Source organism: Pinus tabuliformis, chromosome 5_1 (assembly GCF_031772625.1).
Source record: "Pinus tabuliformis cultivar Carrire ecotype Pingquan chromosome 5_1, CPIR1, whole genome shotgun sequence".
NCBI lineage: Eukaryota > Viridiplantae > Streptophyta > Pinopsida > Pinales > Pinaceae > Pinus > Pinus tabuliformis.
In genome coordinates this window covers 598,318,770-598,341,310 of record NC_142305.1, presented here as the reverse complement: position 1 = coordinate 598,341,310, position 22,541 = coordinate 598,318,770, and the positions used below count along the sequence as shown (strand labels likewise).

The 22,541-nt window shown below is 33.3% G+C and overlaps 1 protein-coding gene and 1 pseudogene across 1 annotated transcript; both read left to right on the top strand.

The window, feature by feature from the left end:
- Window positions 1-1,024: 1,024 nt before the first annotated feature.
- Window positions 1,025-2,788, top strand: LOC149166289 (GTP-binding nuclear protein Ran1B-like). The gene is made up of 6 exons (XM_089430120.1): window positions 1,025-1,132; window positions 1,231-1,298; window positions 2,066-2,155; window positions 2,265-2,444; window positions 2,534-2,611; window positions 2,719-2,788. The coding sequence occupies exons 1-6, from the start codon at window positions 1,025-1,027 to the stop codon at window positions 2,786-2,788; spliced, it is 594 nt and encodes a 197-aa protein (XP_089286246.1).
- A 777-nt stretch (window positions 2,789-3,565) lies between these two features.
- Window positions 3,566-4,749, top strand: LOC149166288 (protein DMR6-LIKE OXYGENASE 1 pseudogene; annotated as a pseudogene).
- Window positions 4,750-22,541: the final 17,792 nt, after the last annotated feature.

The following is a 22,541-nucleotide window of genomic DNA, read 5'->3' as shown; positions in this document are numbered from 1 at the left end:
TGGGACATCCCCTACATGAAGGGACCATTCTTAGGATATTCCCAGCAAGAAAGGCACTAGTCTGCCATTCCTGAAATTTGGTTCTATGTTGGAGCCATTGGTGAAATTCATTTGCTTGCCAATTCTTGCTGGAAGATAGAGTCATTAACCTTTGGCCCATTACAATGTCAACCTGCAAAGACAATTAAAGCATTGGATAAAGATGCACCCTTTATACTACAACAAACCTTTCATAGGTTGTTTGAGACAAATAAAACACAAGCTCAGTTGAGTTCACTATTATATATCCATAAATAGAAGTTCCTCCTCAACTGTACATTGTATATATTATAACCACTGACATAATGATGGCATGATCTGGTGAGAAGCCTTCATTAACTAAATTACATTATGTTATATGGAATTGTCTTGATTTACTATCGAGTACTCACATGTTTGTTTATGGTTAAAATATTAGTAAACTGCATTCAAATGCATGCTAGTCACATTTATTTCTGCTAGACAATTATATTGCAGATAAGTAGGCATTGTGCTACTGGACAATTGTTCAACTTATGAATAATTATAGGTAACCAAAAAATTTGGTTTCTCTGGTAGAGAACTATTTAGTAGAAAATGAAAATAGATTGCTAGTCTTTGCTTTAAACTAGGACTAACATCCTTTGAGTTTTCTTCAATCTTCAAGACAAACTATTTCCACTGTTAAAACTTAAATAGATATAAGGTAGAGGGTAGGAAATATTTAGCTGGCCAAAGACCAAGACTAATTTATGTAACCCAAAGTATAATCATGAACAACTATAGCTTGCATTGAAACACTTGCATATAGGCAATGAAGCACATAAAGTTCCATCGTAAGTTGCACATGTACATAATCAAAATGTTTGCTATTAAATAATTTAAGAATCAATACACATTTTAGCCTAGGAGACCATGACCATATACAACGATGAGAATAGAAAAATTATTTCCCAACTTAATATTCAACCTCAATTTGATTTTCTTGTTTATAATCCAAGAAACCATGGTAAGAAGGCCTGTAGATCTGGAGGAGGAGCTCAGAATGATGGCTCAAGAAGTCCGTGGTTATGTGGAAGCTGTTCTAAATAGTCTTGCTGCAAATGTTTCTAAAGTAAGACATCCATGTGGATGAGAACACAATACAACCATACAGAATCTCAGTGTTTATTCAGTCCATGATACTTGAATTGATTATTTGATTATTTGCAGGCTATGGTGCTTTGTCAAGTTGAGAAAGCCAAGGATGAAATGCTGACCCAACCTTATAGCTCAATCAGGTAAGGTTTAATGACAAAATGTGGTTAAGGTACATCAATAATTAGTTTGATTATTTTCCCATTTCTGTATTTTTCCAAACTGATTTTGATTTTCACTTGAAATCAGGTCTCTTGGGACTTTACGAAAGTAGTGTTTTTTGTCATCCTCTGCAGGTGTAGTAGACACCTGTTGATTGGAGCACTGTACATTTGAGCTTTTGGGGTGCCTTTTCAACTTTTTTTTTAAAAAGGTCCTACATGGATTTAAACTTGGATCGATCCCAAGAGAACTTTTGACTTATCAATTCTATTTTCTCGTGTTGATATGTATGTAGTGTGGGCTCAGTAGCAACAGCTTTTAACCTCAATATCAATGACAATGGAGCAACTATGAGCCCTTTTTTTGGTTCCTTTTTATCAGCACTCCGTTTTACTCATTTATGTCTCTTTATTTTGAATTTTAATTTAATTTCATTTTGAATTTATAGACAGACTGTGTCATTGGTTGTTTTGATCAATACTAGTTTGCTTTTCCTGCTTCTGTTGGAATTTTCCTCGTTGAACTGGCAAGGGTTCCGTATTTTTCCACTTATATTTATTTGAATTTTAATTTAGTTTAATTTTGAATTTATAGACAGACTCTGTTATTGGTTGTTTTGATCAATATTGGTTTGCTTTTCCTGTTTCTGTTGCCATTTTCCTGATTGAATTGGTGAGGGTTCCATGTTTTTCCACTTCTATTTATTTGTTTCCTTCTTATTTACTGATTGGGATTTTGTTTGTTGCAGTATTCATTGGCAATGTGAAGTTATCATGTTTGATGTTACTGCACGATTGACTTACAAGAATGTCCCAACGTGGCACAGAGATCTTTGCAGGTATCTCTTTTACAAAGGGGTTGGATCTCTAAGTAGAAATGAAGGTTCCTTAATTGTGTGGTGGCACAACTGCCTGAACCAATTAGCTAAATATCTTTGTGAATTTCAGGGTGTGTGAGAACATTCCTATTGTTCTTTGTGGAAACAAGGTTAATGTGAAGAATAAGCAAGTGAAAGCTAAGCAAGTTACTTTTCATAGAAAGAAGAATCTTCAGTACTATGAGATATCTGCAAAAAGTAACTACAACTTTGAGAAGCCATTCCTGTACTTGGCACGAAAGCTCTTAGGGTGAGCCTTTAATCTAGTTTTTGATGCTCCCTAACATGAATGTTATATTAAAAAATTTGCATTGATTCTATAATGGGTTATTTTTATAGGGATCCAAACCTTCATTTTGTGGAGTCACCTTCTCTTGCTGCTCCTGAGGTTCATATAGACCTTACAACCCAGCAACAGTAAGTAGAATGTTATTTTCTTATTATTTTTTGTTAACTTTTATTGAAATAATTTGTTCCATTTCTAAAAGATTGAAACTTTGGCTTACAATCTTTTATGTTGTCAGGTACGAGGCGGAACTTGTAGTAGTTGTGGCCCAACCCCTTCCAAATGACGATGATGATGCCTTTGAATAGCTTTGTTAAGATGCTTTTGCATATTTAGGGATTGGTGGATTCAATTAGTTTTGTATCATTGGAGTTTGCTCTTGAGTTTCGACATTTAATTTTGATTTGTATTTGGGGCTTAGAATAGCATTATCACATCTCTCTATATGTGATTTGGGTACTGTGAAGATGTTTTCATCGGTGGAGTTGGCTAAGCTATCTTAGTTCAACTCCATTACAGAGCTATTTTTATATGCTAAGATAGTTTTTTCCGTTATATACTCTTGCACATTTTGCACAAGAACTTTTTGTACTCTTCAAATATTTCAAGAATGCTCAAGTGCCTTTCGTTGTGTACTGTTGGGGGGAATGCTAGTTGCGATGATTGTTGCTTGTAATATATTATGGCTTGTTAAAAGTTTCTTTGAAAATTCTAACTATGTCTGAGGATTTATTTTAACTCTGAAATTGGTTTACATAAAGCTTGTACAATGAACAGTTTACCTGCTAGACTATCAGAATAAATGATATTATAAAGTAAGCGCTAATACCTTGTATACGAGCCAAATCCTCCCTTTGCAATATTGTTTTCATCCGGGACACTTTCTATTGCAACTGTCAATGTTTCCGTGCTAAAAACTATTGGTTGACTATAGCCTCTGTTTCCATTCAGGGCTCTACAGATTGTAATTTCTGCAATGCGAACTTGCAATTTCTAACATCGATTAGAATTTGTGCAACATCCTATGGAAAAAAGATTGTATTCGCAATAACATCAAGAGGAAAGAAATATGCACGTCCTCTAGAATGGATCTTCACACTGAGACCAATGCTAATGGTGTTGAGAAACTACTATGCAATGGAATAAACAATGTTGAGGTGCAGAACAAATATATTTTGCCTCCCTAGGAGCAACCCAACATGTCTTAGGTATCTTTATGTGAGAGCATTCCAGTGGAGGATCTGAAACACTTAGATGGCCCTAGTAGAACCACTGTCATACAACAAATCCAACATGCATGTCAGGAGTATGGATTTTTCCAGGTACAACCTTCAATCTCTAATGTCCCATGTTATGATTTTTTTTTTTCGGAAGGGATTGGATTCATGAGGCTTTGAAATTTGAATCTCATGATATTGCGATATAAACTGTTTTGAAGATTTGAATTTTGAATTTTAAGATTTGAACATTGAATTTTAAGATTTGAATTTTGAATCTCATAATATCTCTCAATAAACTTCCAAAATCTCAATTATGAACATTAATTCTTAAAAAAAAAATTGTTCAAATTCAACATTAATATGGTTGAAGCTGCATGATATGATCAGATAGTGAACCATGGGGTACCGGAGAGGGTGATGAAAAACATGATGGGAATCGCCAAAGAATTCTTCGAAAAGCCGATGGAAGATCGTGCATGCCTCTATTCAGAGGATCCACAGCAACTGGCTCAACTTGCTACAAGCTTCAATATTCACAAAGATGAAGTCCTTAACTGGAGGGACTATCTAATACATCCTTGTTTTTCATTACACGAAGTCATCGACTCTTGGCCTAAAAAACCTGCAGCCTATAGGTAGCCATTAAACCTTATGTCAACCATTAAAGCAACAACCATAACTCGTTTGGTTTAATATAATATTGAAGCTTTTGTTATAGGGAAATTACAAGCAAGTACACTGTGGAGGTGAGGGCACTGTGTTTAAGGCTGCTGGCTACAATTTTTGAAGCTCTAGGACTCCATTCTGATTACTTGAATAATATTTTTGGGGAACACAGACAACTGTTACTTGTAAATTACTATCCACCATGCCCAAACCCAGATGTTACCCTTGCTTTAAGAAGCCATTCAGATGCAGGTGGCATCATTGTTCTAATGCAAGGTGATGTCAGCGGTTTGCAAGTACTTAGAAAAGGGAAGTGGGTTGCTGTAGAACCCATTGCTAATGCCTTTGTTATCAAACGTAATAAGCGAGTCTTCCTCGGTTAAAATCAAAATAATTCACGGGCTACATAAGAAACCTCACAAGCTTTTGATAAGTGATCAGTTAAAGAATATTTGTGATGAGTCTGTTCAGAGTATTAATTTTCAACAATGATCAAAAATATTTTGAAAAAGAAGTTAAAATAACTGGGCGGGCATAAAAACGTTCCATTACAGACCGTTCAAGCGAAAGAATACTCACTCTATAATACTGTGTAATCCAGTTCTAGATATCATACTCACTCTATAATACTGCGTAATCCAGTTGAGCGATGAAGCTATATTTTTGATAACATGATTGAAGCATAAAACTAACCCATACCTGCCACCAACGAAATTCCTACAATCTTGTACAGTTGATAACTGTGGCTATCAAGCCTGCCTGGGTATTCTTGTGGGTATGTTGTCTGTCAAACACATAAAGGTATCACCATTTCATTAATTGGGCTCTCGATTGATTTCTACATAAAGATTCACATTGTCTAAATCCAAAGTCGTTTCCATTCAACGGTCTACAGGTTCTTCTTTAACTATAGTAAAATTAGGAGATGGAATGCTTATCAAAGCTAAGGTAGCATCTTAAATCCAAACTTCTGACTCACAATTGAAGTAGTAAAACTTGGGCGTAAATTTAGTAATGAATTGAATCCCCTCTTGCTAACCAAAGGTAATATTAATAACCCATATGCATTGGTTTCTATCAGACAGGAATTTCTGTGGTGGTTTCTCTCATACACGAGTACTATTTGTGAACTTTAAATGTGAAACTACTTTGAAAGAACATTCAAAATGATTTTATTTTTTCTTTTTTAAATAATTTTTTATATTGTCTCTAGAGAGACAATAGTTTGAATTATGGACATATTGTCTCTATAGAGACAATATGTTTTTAATCTCAGCTATTGTCTCTAAAAAGACAAAAATGTAATTATCTCTAAAGAGACACAAATGAAGTTGTCTCTAGAGAGACAAATGAAATTATCTCTAGAGAGACAAATTAAATTGTTTCTTAATAGACAATAATTCTTGTCTTTATAGAGACAATAATAATATGTGTTCTATATTGTCTTTATAGAGACAAATTTTTGAGACATTATATTTTGAGACACCCGCTTAGAGACAATATTTAAGACAATATACAAGTTTCTTTTTGTCTTAAGTTAAGACAATTGACTCAAATATTGTCTTAAATATTATCTTAAAACCCCCCTACATGTAGTAGTGAGAGGCTCTAGCTCTAGCTGATCATGGTAGGAGAATGGATCAAGGCTAGCAAGGGTGATCAAGATCGAGACGCCGATCAAAATCAAGGAGAGGCAAAATCATATGCTTTCAATGTGGCAAACCCAGGCACATGAAGAAAGAATGTCGATTCTGGAAGAAAGGACAAAAGGATCAGAGATCGTCCAGTACAAATCACAAGTCATCCGGCACAAATGAAGGTGAGACTACTGTTGTAGCCACAGATGGTGATGTGTTTTTTACTGTTTCAGTAGAGGATGCATGTGCATATACATCTAGCAGTCGCTTTGATTGGATCCTTGACTCTAGAGCATCTCACCATGTAGCCCCATGCAAAGATAGTTTTGTTTCATATAATCCTGGTAATTATGGTAGAGTGCATTTGGGGAATAATCATTTTTGCAGTATTGTTGGAGTGGGAGATGTCTAGATCAAGATGAAAGATCGACAAGATATATTGTTGAAACAAGTCAGGCATGTACTAGAAATGTGCATGAGTTTAATATCTATGGGACGACTGGATGATGAATGCTATTCGCAAGCTTTGGAAAAGGCGGCTGGAAAATTAGCAAAGGTGCATTGGTCGTGGAAAAAGGACCCAAGATAGGAACATTATACACATTGAAGACACTGATAGGAAAATCAGATTTGGCTGCTGTCACAGAAGAAGGAAATTCAGCAGATCTGTGACATAAGCGTTTGGGTCACATGAGCGAGAAGGGCTTAAAAATCCTTGTTGATAAAAATTTATTGCCAGGTTTGAAATCCTACAATCTTGATCTTTGTGAGCATTGTATATATGGTAGACAAAGAAGGGTTTCATTCCTTAAAGGTGGCCATTACAGAAAGAAAAATGTGTCAGAATTGGTACACTTAGATGTGTTTGGGCCTGTTAACATCAAATCATTAGGAGGAGCATCATATTTTGTAACATTTATAGATGATGCATCCAGAAAGGTTTGGGCAAATCCTATGAAAAATAAAAGTGAAGTGTTTGGAATATTTCAAAAATTCCATGTTGCTGTTGAAAGAGAGACTGACAAATTGTTGAAGTGTTTAAGAACAGATAATGGTGGAGAATATTGCTCAAATGCATTTAAGGAATATTGTAACAGGTTTGGCATAAAGTATGAGAAGACTATGCTTGGTACTCCTCAACAGAATGGTGATGCAGAAAGGTTGAATCGCACCATTATGGAAAAGGTGCGAAGTATGTTGTCCAATTCTGGTTTGGAGAAGAATTTTTGGGTTGAAGCAGTCAGGACCGCTTGTTACCTCATAAATAGATCTCCAACTACAGCCTTGGATGGCGGTATCCCTGAAGAAGTTTGGACTGGTAAGAATTTGAATTATTCTCACTTGAAAATCTTTGGATGTGAAACATTCGTACACATTCCCAAAGAAAAGAGAACTAAGCTAGATGATGAATCTATGAAATGAATTTTTTTGGGATATGTGGATAAAGATTTTGGTTATCGTCTATGGGATCTAGTCAAACATAAAATTATTAGAAGCAGAGATGTTATATTTAATGAGTCAGAAATGTTCAAGAGGAGTGTAGGTGAGTTGGAGGTCAAGAAGGTTATTGACAGGTTTGAAGAGCAGTAAGAAAACATACCACCAATACAAGAAAATGAATAGCAAGTTTAGAAGCATGAAGAACAACAAGTGGAAAATGATGAACAATAAGAAGAAGGAATCTTACAGGAACCTTTACAGGAGATTCAACCTGATAATGCACCACCACAGTTGGTTCACAGATCTTCCAGGCCTCATAAGCCTTCACAAAGGTATCCTCCTTCAAACTATATTTTGTTGACTGATGAAGGTGAACCTAATTGTTTTCAAGAAGCTTCCAAAGTCGAGCACAGTAAAGAATGGAAGAAAGCAATGGAAGAAGAAATGAACTCTTTGCAGGAAAATAAAACTTGGGAGTTGGTAAACCTCCCAAAAGGTAGAAAGGCTCTACAAAACAAATGGGTGCACAAGATTAAGCATGAAGGTGACGAAAAGAAGGAGAGGTATAAAGAAACGCTAGTGGTGAAAGTTTTTTACCAAAAAAGAAGGTATTGATTTCAATGAAATTTTCTCACCTGTTGTTAAAATGTTATCCATTAGAGTCATTCTTGGTCTAGTTGCTGCTTTAGACCTAGAATATGAACAGTTAGATGTAAAAACTGCATTCCTTCATGGTGAATTGGAGGAAGAAATTTATATGGAGTAGCCAGAAGGCTTCATAGAAAAAGGCAAAGAAGGCCTTGTTTGTAGGTTAAAGAAGAGTCTCTATGGGTTGAAACAGGCACCTCAACAATGGTACAAGAAATTTGATTCATTCATATTGGGACATGGTTTTCAAAGGTTGGAAGCTGACCATTGTGTCTATATCAAGAGGTATGATTAAGGAAAGTATATCATATTATTGTTATATGTGGATGACATGTTGATTATTGGGCATGATAAGAATAAGATCAATAGATTGAATAAAGATTTGGGTAGCAAATTTGCAATGAAGGATTTGGGACCAGCACAACAGATATTGGGCATGTGGATTATGCGTGACAGGAAAAACAAAAGGTTGTGGCTATCACAAGAAAAATATATCATTAAGGTGTTTGATAGGTTTAATATGAAGGATGCCAAGCCAGTTGGTACACCCCTTGCAGCCCACTTCAAGCTGAGTACTAAATTATGTCCTACTAATGACAAAGAGAAAGAAGAAATGAGAAAGATTCCTTATGCTTTAGCAATTGGCAGTTTGATGTATGCCATGGTATGCACACGACCAGACATTGCATATTTAGTGGGAGTAGTGAGTAGGTTCCTTGCCAGTCCAGGCAAACAACATTGGCAAGCAGTAAAATGGATTTGAGGTATCTCAAGGGTACTAGTCATTATTGTTTATGTTTTGGTCATGATGGCACTGTGCTTGAAGGATTTATAGATGCGAATATGGCTGGAGATATGGATACCAGAAAGTCCACTACAGGTTATTTGTATACATTTGCAGGTGCAGCAGTATCTTGGGTGTCAAGGCTACAAAGAATAGTTTCCCTCTCTACAACAGACACGGAGTACATAGCTACTACAAAAGCTTGTAAAGAGATGTTGTGGATGCAGATTTTCCTAGGAGAGATAGGAATAAAGCAGGACAAGTATGTGTTATATTGTGATATTCAGAATGCCATTCACTTGGCGAAAAACCCAGCATTTCATTCAAAAACCAAGCACATTGACTTAAGGTACAATTGGATCCGGCATGTGTTGGAGGAAGAACAGTTATCCTTGGAAAAGATCCATACAGATACGAACCCTGCTGATATGCTCACTAAGATTCTACCATGAAATAAACATGATTTATGTAGAGGCATGGTAGCAATCTGTGTGATTTGATGACTCTAATTTGGCTTCAAGTGGGAGAATGTTAAGTGTGAAGCCAAATTCACGAATCACATGAAGGATTCTAGATTCTTCTACACCGCCATCAGTTTCTAGATCTCTAGGATTCTAGATCTTTCTACATCGCCATTCGTTTCTAGATAATTCCAGATCTCCATCTGAATCACATACAGGATTCTAGATCCTTCTTCCGACTCTATAAATTTGTAATTTCTCTGGCCAGGGATATCAAGCCAAGGCCCAAGCTTGTTATGTAATGCAAAGTGATTTCTGTTCTCTAGTGATTGTTTTATCTATTCCGATATTTCTAACTGAGTAATCTTGTTGTTTCTCCATTTGTTTGTCTCTGTGAATTATTCTTTGCTATTGCCGCCTAAGTCTCTGAGTATAAATCCGTTGTGTGTGATGTATGTTCTGATCTAACAGTCGGCCGTCTCCAATATAATACAAGGGACTTCTTATTACTCCTTGTTGTTAGCGTCTTTCGGTCAAGTGGATTTGTGATAGGCCTATTCTGAACCTATTTTAATGTAATGTATTCGGATTATCTTCTTAGATTTCTCAATAGTAAAGATGGTAAATGTTTAAAAAACACTCAATGTATCCAGATTATTTTCTGAGAATTCTCAATAGTTATAAGAGCAGTAGATTTAAAAAAAATAACTCATTATTCTTTCAGAGAGGCTTCCATAGCCAATCTCGAAGGGCCTTCTCCAACAATTACAGACCCATTCACGCACATGCATCTTTTCCTCGTTGGCCTCCTTTCCGTATTGCTCAGAGGAAGAACTGTACATGTTCAAGTCATTGGCCTCCTTACAATATTGCTCTATGAAGTGTTCCATCAATATGGTTCTCGGAGCTTTCAGAAGGCCATTGGGGAGGAGGTACTTTTAGTTTGCAAATAGGTTTATTTACAAATCATAGGGCATACTTTCTAAATTTAATGAATAGACCATATTCAAATTCCACGAAATCGTTGTATAAATAATAAATGCACATAAGGGAATAAATGTGTAAGAAAATCACATGGTGCATCTAATTTCTATGGTTTAAGAAATGACATTGTCGATCGTATGGGCCTCTCAGATCCCATTGTTTCATGTAATTTTTTAACGAGTGCAGCGACTAACACTGTTTGAGTGACTGAGTGTTTGACAGCTTGATTCGTATTTCGTATGAGTTAGTATTAAACTATGTGGAATTATAATTAAGAAAATATCTTAATTTACTAATCAATAAAAAATAAATTTATTAAATTTTAATTTTTAATATTAAAATAATATTTTAATCAATATATTTTTTATTAAATTTTAATTTTTAATATTAAAATAATATTTTAATCAATAAAAATTAAATATTAAATTTACTGTGTTCTAATTTTTAACATTAATTTGAATTCAATATTTCTACTTTAATTTAACTATGGTAAATTAAAAAACACTCGCTAACTATTATTTATATATATAAACTTTTTAAATACATAATATTTAATATTTACAACTCACTATTAGTGCTATTTATAATACTATGACGTAAATTATTACCTTTATTTTTGAAGGATCACTACGACTATTTAAGTAAATATTTACCTTTATTATCATGTATCATAATAATTTCCATATTCTCATTGTTATGGATCACAACTTACATAGAGAGGTTGGATTAAGGATCACGATTTTTTTGGAGAAATGTTGCACTGATGCAATTAAAGTTACTTATTATCATGGATCACAGCTTTGGGAGAATGGTTCGAATAGTTTCTCTTGTAGTTGTTTTATGTAGAAACTTTTAAATGTCATCTGGGACATATAATAAAAATAAAATAATTTTTTTACATTAAACATTATAATAATAAAAAATATAATAACAATAATAAAACATATAAAACTAAGTATTATAATAAAAGGATTTAATTTAATTTTTTATATTATAATTTTGTTTTATAAATAAGAATATAAATAAAAAAATTTTAAATTATAAGACAATAATAGTCAATTATATCAAAATGAAATTTAGGTAATGATGATGGATATTAATAATTATCGTATTTCAAATTATATAATCAATAAAAAATTTAATTAATAAACATATAATTAAAAATTAAAAAAAGAAATATATAAATCATAAATAATAATAGTAAATTAAAATTTATTTCACTATATAAATTAAAATAATAATTTATATTCCTTGATCAAGTGAGATCCATATGAGGGACATTAGAGGAATCCATGTCATGGTCAGGGTAATAATGAGATGGAACAATGGGTGACTAGATGACTACCCTCACACATACCTCTCCATGCGAAAGGTGGTGAAGTTCATTAATGTTGTCAATTATCGACATTTGCAAAGAGATAGAAAAGAATTCTGGTTTCAATTTGGGAGGCGTAGAACAGCTCTAGCGAACCAATATAGGCTCCATAGGATCCTTCAGACATGGATTCATTTTCTGGGTGGTAGCGCAAGATCAATTCCAAGCCTAGAGCTCAAGTGCAGTTTGCATAATCCATCCTCACAGTTGATGTAGTTGCAGGTATGTTCTATTTTTTATGGATGCCTTGCTCCCTGTGTTTTCCTGGTGTCTTATAAATATGTTGATGGAAATTCCCGGTGCATTCTTTTGGTTTAGAATAAAACCCTCTTATGATGTATGGGGTGTAGGGTTGGCTCTTTTGTTGGCTTGTCTGGTATTTTTTGGCCCCTTCTTAGGAATATTGTTATTTGTTTTAGTAACATGTCACCCTTAGTATGCATGAAATATTGGACTTGGTTCTTAAGTGTGATGTTAATCAATTGTATGGGGGTAATTGTTCCCTTTTCTATTTCTCACAAGAACACTCTGACTGGTTTCATTTGGGGAGGGTTTGCAAGGGTTTTCCCGGGCTTTAATTTAGTCTCCCATTTATGGAGTTATAGTGTCTACTTTACCACTACAAGCAAACTATATAATCAAATCCAGGTCATTAGTGTGGGGAAAGCTCAGTTTTAATGATGTAATGTTTATTGTTCTACTACATGTGTCTTTGTAACACTTGCACGTCCATGTCTTAACCTAGTTAGTTGGCACCTCTGGTTGGGTCATCTTCTAGCTAGCTAGCCAACAGCCTGGGCGAGGTCTCTGGTGGTGGAGGGTTTGGTGCCTAAAACCATTTTCCAACTCTATCCTTGTGTCCCGCGATGTCAATGGATGGCTCAAGCTACCTCATCCCACGAGATAAATGAAAGGGGTGGATGCAACTGTAGTTAGGGCAAGGTCCATGGTCATGGAAGAAATCAAGTTCAACATCAACACACTTGAAATCAGGATCACAGAAATAAAAATAATTTAACCTTGGAAGCAGCTCAGTCCTATCAGACTAATGCACATCCAAAGGCTTACTAGATTACTTTAAGGTTGAAGAATGAACTGAAGCAGCAGGCAGAGGACAATGAACTAGAGCTAGATGAATGATAGGATCTCATCCCTGACCTAGTCCATACTAGAGGTTGATACACCCAGTTCCAGTAGTCACTATAAATTTTGTGGATGATGAAAAATCTCTTTGAAAGAGCTTTGACAACGACCTTTGTAGGAATTTTGGAGTCAGCAACATAAATACAAGAAATCCACAGGGAATTCTAGCTCATTCAATGCCAAATTCAACACAAAAATGCTCGTTTAAGTCATATTGAGAAGCATATTCCCTTCCACAAATTGAACTGTTAGGCTCTAGTGCCAAAGACCTATTGCTAATAGAATCTTATGATGATTAAAAATTTTCTTAGCATAGTGTGGACACACAATTTTCCTATGTATATATGAATAAAATGCATCTTTTATCTTTATGTAATAGACGCAGAGTAAATAGGATACTCAAATACACTTAGGTTTATATAGCCTTGCTCAACGTTCTCAGACTTTTCAGATTTTGGATGCCCTATAATGCCATGAGATGACTAATAGGCCTGATTTGCCAATGGGCAGGTTGAGGTCATCTGATGATGGATGATGTTTATGTAATACCTGCCTATTTTTTAAAATGGAATAGAAAGGATCTACCAAACTTATAAAAGATAAAATAAAATAATAACTTATATTCATAACAGTTATATTTTAGAAATTTGTATATATAAATTTAACCAATAGAAATACAAAACATTATTATTAACAGTAATATCTTTTCTAATTTATATATTTATCTAAATATATCGTTAATAGTATGCATATTACATTAAAATATTAAACTAAAATTTTTATAAAACACATAAAGAAATGTCACATATGCATACATGATAACTATATGTATTATCAAGGTTTTAATCAAATTAAAAATAAAAGTATTTTTATATAGAGAGATGTGAAATCTATATAAATATAGATAATATTATAAAGAATCAGTATAGATACATATTAACTTTGTATCTACCAAGTGCTAGAGAAGAATCAAATCTTTTGAGTTGTAAATCATTTCTCTAATTTTGCACTCAAAAATGGGTTTGCATTTCTTGAGATTTGATTTCTCTGCGAATAAAGGTAGAGCTCTCTTTGTCCTTGATAGAGCGAGAATTAAGATATATCTATGTTGATGTAGTCATATAGTTTTGAATTATGTGTAAGTCAGAGCTATCTCTGTCCTTGATAGAGCCAGAATTAAGATAGATCTATGTTGATGTAGTCGTATAGTTTTGAATTATGTGTAAGTCAGAGCTCTCTCTGTCCTTGATAGAGCCAGAATTAAGATAGATCTATGTTGATATAGTCATATAGTTTTGAATTATGTGTAAGTTTATTAATTACGAAGATTTAAAATATCCCAAATCATATTTTTATTTTTTTAAGTTTATTCATATATTAATAATATGAGTGTTTTGAAACAATAAAGAATAGAATTTTACGGTGAATATTTGTATTAATTAAAAAGTAATTGATAATTAAATTTACATCAAATAGAAAGGGAATTTTTATAAATTTTAGAAAACTCTATAAACATTTTCAATTTTATCTTTTTAATTTATTTTATAAACTATTTTTTTTCTCCACACTTTATTCAATTTTGAGGAGAAATTATTGGGAAAGAAAGAGATAGAGGATTTTATAGGGAGGTAATCAAACCTACTCTAAAAATCCAAAATTGTGTCTTTGTTTTGAGTAGTGTTAAGAAGAAAATGAACATTGCTAAAAGTAAAACTAATACTCATGAGTGAAATTGGGTGTTGGTCAATTCGTGAAACACTGGTTGATATAATTTTTCACTTGTGCAATCCTAAGGATTTGTCACACTACCAAACTTCTTGACCTTTTAACTTAGAAAAAATGTGTTGATCAAAGAACACTTCTCTCACTTCGTTTTGAAGATATAAACAGAGGTTAAAAAATTATGATTAATCTTTTACATTCTTAAAGTTTGATAGATTATATAGATCTTAATAAATGTTAAATATCATTAATATGTCTTATTACAAGGTTCACCATTCTACTCAACATGCCTTTAATATTTTTTTTAACAAGTTTATTTAATCTATTTAATATTTCAGAAAGTGACATAATTAATAAATCCCTTTATTGTAGTAAAAATTGTGACTGGTTGAAAATCACAATGTCAGCCATCGATATTATTGTGAAAATTGATCTTTGAATCGAAAAATAATATTTTTCAGTAATATTAATTTGTTTGGAATTAAAATGACTATTAATTGATTCAAATCGTAACTACAAAAAATGGTCAAAACAGAAATAAAAATATTAAAATTATATTTAAACTTCCAAAATTTAAAATATTAAAATTATCTTCTTAATTTTAAACTTAAAAAATTATTTAATAAATTTTTTTTTCTAATTATTTAAAAAATTATATATAAATTATTAAAAGAACTTTGTATTTAATTCGAAAATATATACAGCAATAAGTTAAAAATAACCCCAAAAAATAGCATACTATCTTTTATTTTCTTTTTAAAATTTACATGAGATTATTATTTTTTAATTAAGAATAGTCATAGTAGCCCAAAATATCTCATAGAGGGCTTTTTCCTTTACACTTACAGATATGTTGTTGATAAATCATGTGCCAGATTCACCAACTTGTTATCATATCTTTTTGAACCTCCCCCTTGGGGAGTCATTGCGCATTAGGATTTTCTCTTCAAATCTCGTTCAAGATCTCAATTTTTAATTAGAGTTCTGAGTGAGCATTCACTCAAGCATGCAATGCTTGCCTTCTCAAGGTAAACAATTGGATGGTGTTAATCCCCTCTTAGTTTACAATGTGGGTAAAGATGCAACTGCTTTCATGGTTCTTCATCTACTAGGGGGAATGGATGTAAGACATCCTCCTCTTGGATCTTTTCTTATGAATATGTCATCCATGCTTGAACCCCGCATAAGGAAGATTAGGCCCAAATAGCTCCTCGGTCATTTTTGGTGGAGAAAACTGAGAAATTTTCTTCCCTAGAAATTTCTCACTTAGATCTAGAGGATCTTCAGTAGGTGTATCCAAATGTAGCCCTAATTTCCTGATTTATTGGTTTCTGGCCCTGCACGACTTATCTCTACCAATGGTTCCATGCTATTTGGACTAAGGATTGTAAGGTTATTTTCTTCTTAAGAAGCTTCTTCATTGTGTTCTTTTTGGAACCATAAGATTATCATAAATATTTATTTAAAGGGCCCAGGTTTTCGGCCAATGATGGAGTGCTTTTAACCCCTTTGTTCCCATATTTTGACCCATCCACAACTATCATTATGAAGATGCCAATATGGGTAGACTTCCTAGTCTGCCAACTCACTTGTGGAACTACATAGTATTTTGGGAGATTATAGACACTATGGGCCATTATATTTCTAGTAATGTCTCTTGTGGGAAGCTTCATGTATATACCTATTGAAGAATTTGTGTTGAAATTGATATCAGTAAAGGGTTTCTGGATCAAATCTATTTAAAAATAAGTGATTTTCATTGGACCCAGTCTTTGGATTATCAAAATACTTCTTTTCATTGTTGTTTCTGTCATTAAACAAGCCACTTTCAGAGTTCCAAATTTAAAAGTTGGAAGCCCTGCAACCCTCCGCATATGGATGGTAAGGCCTCCTCTACATCAGACAAGGATGATGAAGACCTTGATGATGAAATCCATCCAAGGGACAAGGTTCAAGGCTCAATAGCTCCTACCATAAACCATGCCCCTTCAAAAAACATAGAGATATTGGATATGAATGCTTCTTTGGGTATATTGAAACAATATCATTAGTCGGCCTCTTGAAAATATGATAAGGAATCTCTCTTAATGCGTAAATATAATATGTAGATCACCTTAATCAAACCTTCTTTCGAATATTGGATCAAGGTTATGAAAAAGAAAGGGAAAAAGGGTCTCTTTGAGAATGTGCCCTTATTTGAGTGATCCATCTTTCTAATTGTTTATTCTATCCCTTTATGTCTTCTTTGTTACTCTCAATATCATTCATATTTTCTTAGATACCGTTACTACAGGGAAAACTATGTTGGCAAATGAGCCATGGTGACCAATGATGTAATTTTTATTTTTTTTTATCAATAGAATTTTTAGACTTACAAAAAAAACCAAATATGGTAGTTTAAAAAACCCTAAACAATATGGTGAACAAAACAAAATTAAAGTGAAGACTTAAACTAATCTGAAAAACCTTAAATATAATTTAAAATTATAAAAGAAAAAAAAGATAAACCAAAAGCATATTATAAAAAAATATAAATTAAATATTTTTAAAATATAAATTAAAATAAATAAATAAATGTGTGTGTGTGTGTTTTAAATTAAAACACTTTATATTACCAAAATATCTCAAAGACATATAGTTGATATATCTAGTCAACTGAGAAGTTTTTTTCATCTCCAGTAATACATGTGTATCGACAATCCCAACTTCTCTATTTATCCCGGAGTACAAAAAAGGCTAGACAACAAGCCTTAGGTTTGAAAAAGGACCATCATACAAGATAAACATTGCAAAACATTGCAGAATTCTAAATTGAGTAAAAAATATGAACATCATTCAGATTCAGAGGAAGAAATGGGAGCAGGGTCCCTCGTACTTCATCCAGGAGGTGCAACAGTGTCAGAATCACAATGAAGATGCCCTTCCACACGGGTCATCCTTCAATTGATCCTATCCACAGTGCAACATTGGTTTGTCAGTATCCTCTTAATGGCCCCCAATGTAGCAAACACACTATACCTTTCCACTTGTTTATCTCTTAAGACTAGACCAAGAAGAGTCTTCATTTGCCAATGTATAGCAATGGAGTTAAGATATTGCTTTTTCCATCCCCTAGTGTGACCAGGATTTAGAACCCAATAAGAAAACTCATCTGAATCTCAAATTTTGAGTGGGACTCTCTTTCTGCTCTCTCCTGAGCCTTTAACTCCTAATTTAATGTCATGTCTCAAAAGGAACTCCATTAAAATGAGGTTTTATAGAGTCCTATGTAAGGACTTGAGGCCTCCATTGGACTTGTAGGATACTTCCACCACTCGCGCCCCCCCCCCCCCCCCCCCCCCCCCCCCCAACCCTTTTTCATCACATGTGTTATCAAGTATGTATAACAAATAGGAGGGGACCACACCTTTGATAATAATTGAAATGACCATGGCCTGGAAAAATGACAAGATAAAAACTGAGACAAGGTACTACCAAATAGCAAGTTGAATGAGACACTAGAGTCATCACGATGAAGCATGAACCAAGTTGAACCACTCAAGGTAACCCCACTCTTATACCCCTCCAAGTTGTCTCTAATCATTATAGAGTTGACATCTACCTGATAATTTAACCAAAAACACAACCATAGACCTACCAAGATACCAGACCTATGAATTCTACTCAATACATAATAAGTCTAGATGGGTGATAGAATATTGACCTGTGAATACATACTTTTCATGAGAAACCTCAGCCACTGCATTAGATTTACTATATAATTCTCTCCCAATCTAGGCAATACCCAAGATCCAAATTGTACAGAGGCTCTCTAACTATAAGCAAACATATAAAGACAAGGATTATGGCCAAATGAAATATGAAACAACATAAGAAAGACTAGTGGATTCAAAACCTAGGCTCCCAAGTCAGCATCGATAATTAGAAGCTTGCACCAACTTCCACAACCATAATCTATAACCCCAACCAATTATTCACTCGTCATCTAGGCTTATTCAACCTCCTCCAATTATCAAATTCCATTTGAGAATTATGACCCACAACTCTCCTAACAATCATAGACACTCAACCCACTCGCCACACCAGAGCGTAGACCACCATGACATTATTCCAATAGTGGATTCTATTTTTTCCAGACTAAAATACCCTCCCTCCACCACTTCTCTGGTTTCTAGTAACATCCACTCCCCATTGTACTCAATTCTGGACGAAAGGAAAACCATGGAAAATCAACACAACAATTGAATTAAGATCCTACCAGTAGGGAGGTTGATTCAACCTCACGTTTTCCCCAACCTCCATTGTTAAAGGCTGAGATTGATGTGCATTTAATTGACCATCCTACACTATTTAATGCTATTTGTGTGGATGCATGTCAATGCATGCCAGGGGATGAGTCCCACCCCTATAATTTAATGCACCTCAAGTGGGCAGGGTGGTGGGCTCATCACCACGTGCCCCCTCTTGCATCTTGATCTCTTCCCCATCAAGGGGCTTTCAAGGTTTTTAAAAAATGCTTCACAAGATTGATATGATGTAACACAATACAAATTAATATAGCATAAACAACTAACTAATTATTTTGAATTTTGAGTTTTTCTCGTTTTAATATGTGTTTTTTTTAATAATTATATTTTTTTCCTTTTAATATGTGTTTTTTTAATAATTTTTTAAAATTTTAAATTTTAGATTAGGATTTTTCCTATTTGGTGTTTATTTTTTTATTTTTTTTTGGGTTTATATATAGTTTTTCTTTAGTTATATTTTTAAACAAAATCAGAATCTAAAATTTTGGTTTATATTTTTATATGACAAAAAATATAAATTTTTCATTTACATATATATTTATTTTTTAATAAAATAATTGAATTTCGGCATCAGAGCATAAGTCTTTGCTTGGCTGGGCATCAGAGGCAGAACCTGCCTTTCATTAGCTAGGTGGGTTCCTTAAGTCAATGGCACTTACCCTCTTTCGCACTCAGCCTCTTTACTCGGTTTAGTAAACAGAGCTAATTAAAAAAAATTAATTAACTGTTAATTTTAGTGTTATCTTCATTTGTTTTTTTAAATTGTCCTATACAAAATTTTTAAAATAAAGTGGATTTTTAAAATAATTTGTTTATAAAGGTCGGTTTTTGTTTTGTTTTTCTTTTCATTTTTTGATCAAATTATGTAATTAGGAAAAAGTTATATTTTTAAAATAATTTGTTTATAAAGGTCGGTTTTTGTTTTGTTTTTCTTTTCATTTTTTGATCAAATTATTTAATTAGGAAAAAGTTATTAAAAAAAAATCTTTCATTTTAGGGGAATGACTTTAACATTTTTATTTGCAATGGACAAGTACCAAGACCAATATTTCAATTTAGTGATTTTATCTCAACATAAATTTGTGTTATTGGTAGCATCATTTTGTATTTGAGGGACTGATTTTTCACAATGGTGTCTATTTGCAACACTGCAATTTCAAAGAAGTCAAATTCAAGTGCAAAAAATGGGTTAATACTAATAATGTCACTTTCTGAAATGAGGGTTAAAACATCCACTAGGTATAGAATTTAGGAAAATGAGACTTTTAAAGAGTTCTCATCATGTTGTTAACTTTATTGATAGAAAATAGTTAAACTTTCAAGAAACAAATTTTATCTCATGGAAATGGTCTTAGTAAGATTATATTTAGTGAAAACAATGTAAAGTGATTACCAATTAAGTTTTAATAACTTGGCATTGAAATCTATGTTACATGTAGCTAGGATTGACTTTGTAGATTTGATTCAAGGTCAAAATTTCATGAAAAATGAAACTAATAATCTCCAAATAAATGGAAACACTAGTGCTAGAAGATATTTCATAAAATCGTTGAAGATGTATAATGTTCCCTACCTTAAACGTGAAAGCAAGGAAAATGAAAATCCCCATAAGCATATATTCTAACCGATTTTAGCATATTTAAATAATAAGGGGTACTGAAACACTTTTTTTTGTGAATTGAATGATTGGAATAATATTTCCTTGCGTGTTTACATGAATGCAGAGTGATCTTATTAAGATTTCCCTACTTGTTAACATTAATGATGAATGATTTCACTAAGGCTTAATTGCTTGCCATCATTAACATGGATATTATCATAAATTGAAGATATCAAGGATTATTTCCTTTGCTAATATAAATTGGTCATAGTGGAGATTATTATCCATTGTATTGTAGCAGAGATTAATATCCAATGGAGCACATCCAAGCATGCACATATTCACTATATAAACAATGTATTTAAATATCCCAATTGATGAATTTGTATGTGGGTACCAAGCAGTGTTGATATCTTTGGCTCTTTATATGATGTTTTCTCCAACCAAGCTTCCTTAATGTAGGAATTTATGGGGTAAGTTCCTCAGACTGAACACCAAAGGACACCACTCACAAATAGATCACATATGAATACCCCAGTATTCTTGACGTGGTTAAAACCCTCAAAGAGAGAAACAGTCCACGGCCTGAGCCAACGCGACCACTTCAGGAAATTTATTAATAAAACAATGAAAATTTACATAAGCTTCTCTCATGAACGGTTACCCTACAAATGACCCTCCATGCTCTTTAAATAGAGATGATGGGCCAATTGGGTGTCAAGCCATGGATCAAGTGTCGGTAATACTAAGGAGAGAATGAATTGTCAGATCACTTCATATCTAGAACATATCATGACCGTCCGATTGTAAGTTACAAAAGTACATAGTAAAGAAACACACTTTACGTAACTCTACACTAAACCAAGTTATACTTAACTATTTCCTATGTGTCAGAATATCCTAACACTTAATTGGTACCAGTGATATATGTGCATTCAACCAACCTTCCTTAATTGGTACTAGTCATATATGTGCATCCTTTCTTATAAATGACTTTATAAACATTGTGCAAGTTTGCAAAATTTAAGAATGTAAGTTTCATTGCAAAATTTATTTCATATAATCTTCTATACAAGGAATGTATGACATGTGACTATGTAATTAGGCATGAAGAATTTTTATAACAATGATAACCAATAGAATTAGAACACTTGTTTATGGAGGAGAAGAGAAGACTCTGACATGGTTTCTTACAAATTTCATTGATTAAGTATAATAAACATATCACATTATGTGGTGTAATGTATATTTTACAATGAATTTTGAAAACCTTGAATATGGGTATAATTAGCATCTTTCACATCATCAATTTTTTTATGCTGTTTAATTTTCCCATTAATTAAAATAAGTATATCTCTAAATATTCTTAGAATGCCTTAGTTTGTTTCTAGGGAAACAAAATTAGCGTAGTTCATCAAGATCTTAAAAAACAAAGATTGAGATTTAAAGTTGATATATATAAGATCTTGTCAAAAAATTGATGACATCTATATAGTTAAAATATTCAAACTAACATTATGAACATTGTACCTTAAAAATAATAATAAACCAATAATTACAGTATTCTTCAAGGGGGGTAATTGATCTAGATTGGGTCATTATAATGTTTTTCATCCATCTTAATGCATTTGGGGTGGAAAAATTGGAGGAATCAGCTCACGGGACTGTTTTTATTGGTAGGACCCAGTTTGGCAAAATTGGGCCTAAAACCTTACAGGAGTGTCTTGAGGCATAAAATGAAATTTTTTGGGGTTAAAAATTTGTCGCTCTCAATCTGAACCTTTTCATGTTGTTCTACACACAAAGATCTTTCCAACAGTGCAAGAAGTGTGTCAATTGGAGTATGTATGCAAAAGTTATGCCACTCATAAGTTGACCTTCCTGTTTTCACACCTATAGTTAGGGGGGATGTCACGCCAACCCCCGTTTCTCATGGTAAAGGGGATATCCATATGTTTTTTTATGTAAAATACTCTAGAGGAGTCTATATTGTAACTCTAGTCAAGAGTTGATGTAGTCAAACTGTTAGGTCCCTATAATACTAGTGATTCCCCATTACTATTGTCATTGTATC

Bases quoted from the DNA above. Each gene is read 5' to 3' on its own strand.
- LOC149166289 (XM_089430120.1), top strand. From the start codon at position 1,025: ATGGTAAGAAGGCCTGTAGATCTGGAGGAGGAGCTCAGAATGATGGCT. The intron at 2,156-2,264 runs GTATCTCTTTTA...TGTGAATTTCAG, and splicing joins TGGCACAGAGATCTTTGCAG to GGTGTGTGAGAACATTCCTA. The intron at 2,612-2,718 runs GTAAGTAGAATG...TTATGTTGTCAG, and splicing joins GACCTTACAACCCAGCAACA to GTACGAGGCGGAACTTGTAG.